Raw genomic sequence first — 5270 nt, forward strand, 5'->3', positions numbered from 1 at the left:
AGCTGGTGGTTCAGAGACCGAACCCAAAGGACCCGGGACGGAGGCTCACGGCCGTGTGCAGCCGTCGCCTCGCGCTCGACAGCACCTGTACACCCCAGACCTCGGAGGTACATTCAGTTACTCACCTTGTTGCCAAGCAACCGCTCACCTCTGCCTTCGTCGTCGAGTAGCCTGTGACATCCGGCGGCGTTTCCTCCTACAGGAATGTAAACAACAACAACAACCCACCGTTTCGTTGGCTGTTCCCTGGCGTCCACAGAGCGAGGCGTCGAGGCAGCCTCACTGAAGGAACACTGGAGTGATGCACACGTTGAATGTTCAATACTTAAATGGAGTGTAATGTACTTCATCATCGGCACACCGCTTTATATATTTTTATGACCCTATTCTTTATTGTTCATCCACACAGTCCCGGGGTCTATCACCACCAGGTACTTTGCTACGCAACCCGTTTCTACATTCTCTGGAATGCGGTTAGTGGCTTGGGTTGTTGCTCTCCATGTCACGAGGGACGTCCCTGTTGAGGAGATCCTGTCCTGCCGTGTGACTCGTGAAACCCTTTGACTTCCTCCGCGGTGTTTCTTCATGTTCTGAGGTCATGTCTGACTCACACTACCGGCCTGAGTGGTCGTCCGCCCCTGGGTCATTCAGACCAACTCTCTCACGTCTCATCCTCATTCACCCACCCATCTCGTTCACCCACCCATCTCGTCCTAGCTTCCATCCTCCCATGTCATCCACCCTCCCATCTGGTCCTAGCCTTCAGCCATTCACCCTCCCATCTCGTTCACCCTCCTATCTGGTCCTAGCCTTCAGCCATTCACCCTCCCATCTCGTTCACCCTCCCATCTCGTTCACCCTCCCATCTCGTTCACCCTCCCACCTGGCCCTCCCCTCCCCCGGCCCCTGTGTCTGGTGGTGTCTACCCGGGCCGGGCTCGCTGCTCCCTGGGAGCAGCAGAGTACAGACGGGTGCTGGCGGCCCGGGCGCCGCGGGCAGAGGGATTGGATTTCAGTGGATCCTGAACAATGGCGGAGTACCTCATTGAAGAGCAGCAGTCCATTCTCTGAGTGAACAACACACACATTAGAACCTGGAAAGCAACCTGACAACGCTGATACGTTACAATGAACCGAGCAGGACTGGTTACGGAGGAAGTGGACTTTGGGTTTCTCTGTAGAATGATTAGCAACAGCTTAATAACCGGTACCTTATAACCAAGACAAATGCAATATTTATTAACTTGCTTTGACACAACAGAATACTCATTCAGACGATGGCATGTTCCCATGTTGTTAGTGATGTTCACATCACACAATACTATAACTGTAAGAACTGTAGGAGCCAATTCCTTTGTTTTCATTTACTTGTTGTTTTCAGCATTGTGTGCGTGCGTGTGCTTGAGTTTGTTTTGTTCATTGATGATTGATCAATCGATTGGTGTATGCTGTGTGCTCCTTAAAAGGAAAGGACCAGGACCTTGGACTGGTTTTGGCTGGAAAAGAACATTGGCTTTAGACCCTGATTGTCTTGATCTGTCTTATCAATCTTTATATCTTTCATATTCAACAATAATCTTTGAATATTGAATATTTGTTGAGCAATGGAATCGGACTCATTAATAAATTAAGATTCTTTATTTTGCATATCATCTGGAAATTCTGTTTTTCTACCATGGCCTATACCCAGTCAGCCCAAGAGTGATCCTCACAAGGAACAACAATGGACATCTAAGAACCATCGGTTTGAGGTCCAACCTTTGATTGATCAATAACGCCCCGTTCACCTCTGACTGTTTGTATTTATGCCGCTGAAGGCTGTCTGACGCCCGTGTGCCGAAGGAAGCAGAGCTAACACATGACAGATGTTTTGAAACAACCTTTCATTGTTGCTCCTGAACAACAATGAAAGGTCGACGAGACACACATACACACAGAGAACATGGTTGCATTAAATATTTTTAAATCATTGAATGTCATTCAGCTATACTTTAAATAATACTCTGATGATCATACGGCCCTTGTGGCTGTGTTAAAAGACACTTGAGAGATGATGAGAGGTGATTGGAGTGCTTCCCGGTGCCTTCTTCATGCCCCAGAACTAAACAGAGAATGGATCGCATCCAAACAAAAGTGTACAGGAAATGCATGACCAAATATGGTCACCTTTTTTGGATAACATGAGCAAGCACAGTATGATTTACACATGATGCTAATGCAAAGCTACCTGCTCATAATAGAGTGACAATCTCGAGCTGGTAGCCATGCATTGCCATGCTAACCTGAAGCCCCAGCTCATACGGGCGGTGTAGTTCTGTATCTCTAGGTCTTTGTTCCTCTCTCATCGGGGAGATCTACATTTATTTCAGGCTGCTGGCGGTTTTAACAGCTTATTAGGCCCCGACTGAAAGATAGACACGTTTAAATAGATCCATGTTCCCCAAGTGGCCCCTCACAGTCAGGCCAAGTACAAACCCAGAAAGACAATAACGCACGTGTGTGTCTTGCGTGCGTGTGTGTGTGCGTGTGTGTGTGAAGCTGCTTCTTCACGCTAACAAGCCGGGCCTGTCGTCGGAGCGCGGTGGTGTGTGGGCCTCATAACCCCCCCCCCTCCCACAGAGCCAATCAGACGCTCTCCGTCGGAGCGCAGCGCAGTGTTCTGGAACCAGAGGATTCTGGGAACGCTGGGACGTTGAGGCCAGGGAGGGTCTGGGGGAACACAGACTGTGTGGCTGGGACCGCCTCGGTGGACCCAGCCGTGCGTTCGTCCGCGCAGACGACAGAAACTCTTCTCTGTTTAGGGCGGAAGAACCCTTTTGATAAACGGTAGTATCTAGGCTCGACACACACACACACACACACACACACACACACACACACACACACACACACACACACACACACACACACACACACACACACACACACACACACACACACACACACACACACACACACACACACACACACACAGTCCTCGTTGTGATTCCCTCATCGTGTTCTCCTAGTCGCCCGTCGTCCAATCAGGAGCTGAACCGTCGTCCAATCAGGAGCGGAACCAGCGGGCCAATCAGGAGCTGACCTAGCCGTCCAATCAGGAGCTGACCTAGCCGTCCAATCAGGAGCTGAACCGTCCTCAAATCAGGAGCGGTACCAGCGGGCCAATCAGGAGCTGACCTAGCCGTCCAATCAGGAGCTGACCTAGCCATCCAATCAGGAGTGGAACCAGCGGGCCAGGTGAGTGACCCGGTTGGTCCGGCCCCTCAGGTCCCCGACGGCGCGGCAGGCGGCGCAGTAGTGCTCGCCCCAGAAGGCGGGCTGCTGGACGCGGTAGCTCCGCCTCCAGGCCAGGTGCCGCCGCAGCAGGGCGGGGCTGGAGTGCAGCAGCAGCAGGTAGCGCGCCAGCCCCCGCGCCGAGGGGAAGTCGTCGGCGTGGATGAAGGCCTCGGGGGGCAGGAAGCGCTCGTAGTTGTCCCGGGGCGGGCCCAGCACCACGGGCACCGCCCCCGCCGCCACCGCGTTCCACAGCTTCTCCGTGATGTAGTCCGTGTGCTGCGAGTTCTCCAGCGCCAGGTAGAACTGGTACCGCCGCGCCAGCCGCACCACGCCGCCGCCGCCGCCGCCGCCGCCGCCGCCGCCCCCCTCGGGGAGCGCCCGGCCCGCGCGCCCGAACACGTCCACACGCACGTGGCGCACCAGCTGGTAGTAGAAGGCCACGCGCGCCTGCGCCTCCGACCAGTTGCTGATCACCCAGGCCACCAGCCGGGGGCGGCGGGACGAGGGGGAGAGGGGGGCCGCGAGCCCGGGGGGGCCCTGGGTCCGCCGGGGGACGGGCACCAGGAACCCGTAGGGCAGGAAGATGTCCGAGTCGCTGCGGTACGTCATGGTGAGGTTGAACACGCCCTCTAGCTCCCACAGTCCCGGCGTGTGCGTCGGAGACTCGAAGTTCATCCAGATCCACTTCTGGGCGTGCGGCCGGGGGTCCGTGGGGAGTTCGGTCGCGTGGGTGGCGATCTCCCGGTGATGGAAGATCACGGCGTCGGCCTCCGAGTACTCGTCCTGGTCCTCCGTCAGGTGACACCCGCTGATGTCGTAGAGAGCCTGGCAGTCCGGAAGCGGGCGGCTCCGTTCGAAAGGTTGTGCCCATATTAGGAGCGTCACGTCCGGGGGCGGGTTATGGTGTATATCTGGGGCCCGGCCGAGAGGATCCGATAGACCGAGTTTTAAACATACCAGAATAACGACGGACGCCACGCAAACGCCAACTAATTGACGTTGCCTTCCCAAAGCAAGTCTACAGCGTCTCTTCCGCTGGGACCAGTTTGTTGTTGATGGGCAGGCCAGTGATTTCCAATTAGCAGCATATTCCATTGAGCCTGTTTAATAAAAAAAATAAAAATAAAAAGGATCATTAATTATAATTTGCATTAACGTCATGCACGTCTGAAGTCTTTGGTTAGGCCTAGCCGTCAGAACAACTTGGTTCAGTTGCTCAAGGGTAGCATGGTAGCATGATGTCCGGTTGTTAAATCCCTGTCTGGACGCAGCAGAGAAAATCCGTCCTGCCTCAGACAGACCTACCGGCTCCGCTCCTGAACGTCATCACCCATCCCGGTGCGGTACGACCGTCTCCATGAACACCTTAGTTGAAACTTCTGAGCACTCCGACCGTTCTCCAGCAATGCAAGAAACCTCCTTCATGTTCACGGTCTCTCGACGTGGCTGCCCGGGTCGCAGACTCCGGTCCCGGTGAATAGGTTCTCTGTGTCCCCCCCCCTCCCCCCAACGGTCAGCCCACGGCCCCATGCAGCTCCACGTCTAAATCCGTCAATGAATCCTGTCTTATTAGACTGATTTCGCATTCAATTTCCTTTTAAATGTGTGCTTTCTTCGTGTGACGTAGGCGCGTCCAGCCTTGTCCCTCGACTCTGAATGATTATGACACACTGGGAGATCTACATCCTGGACTTTGCACAGGCAGGCACTTGGCTTTCTCATGTGAGTGGCCTGGCGCTGCTTCCTGAACGCCTTAACCTGTTCGAGCGGTTTTTTTTTCCGTGTTCATCGAGATACTAAAGCCCTGCGTGCCGGCTCTGGGATTCTGCTGGACGCAGTATCGCCGGCCAACCATCAGGGGTCGCCCTACACCAGCACAATGACGCTCATTGAACCGAGACCAATCTTGAAACATTTCTAAATGTGTAAGACGACCAGTCAAGCTAATGCACGTCATGGGGGCTTTGCGTTGACCTAGAAAATCAGCAGAGAAGA

The 5270-nt window shown here is 54.2% G+C and overlaps 1 protein-coding gene across 1 annotated transcript; it reads right to left on the reverse strand.

Annotated features, from left to right (window-relative positions):
* Positions 1-921: 921 nt before the first annotated feature.
* Positions 922-4754, reverse strand: LOC130406739 (alpha-(1,3)-fucosyltransferase 4-like). The gene is made up of 2 exons (XM_056612433.1): positions 4581-4754; positions 922-4375 (listed from the first exon to the last, which is right to left on the reverse strand). Exons 1-2 carry the CDS (start codon positions 4600-4602, stop codon positions 3213-3215), a joined length of 1185 nt encoding a protein of 394 aa, XP_056468408.1. The 5' UTR covers positions 4603-4754; the 3' UTR covers positions 922-3212.
* Between the last annotated feature and the right edge of the window lie 516 nt (positions 4755-5270).

Source organism: Gadus chalcogrammus, chromosome 16 (genome assembly GCF_026213295.1).
Source record: "Gadus chalcogrammus isolate NIFS_2021 chromosome 16, NIFS_Gcha_1.0, whole genome shotgun sequence".
NCBI lineage: Eukaryota > Metazoa > Chordata > Actinopteri > Gadiformes > Gadidae > Gadus > Gadus chalcogrammus.

Excerpts from the sequence above, each read along its gene's own strand:
- LOC130406739 (XM_056612433.1), bottom strand. The coding sequence starts at position 4,602 with ATGACGTTCAGGAGCGGAGCCG. Across the intron at positions 4,376-4,580 it reads GACGTTCAGGAGCGGAGCCG|GCTCAATGGAATATGCTGCT; the intron begins GTAGGTCTGTCT and ends TTTATTAAACAG.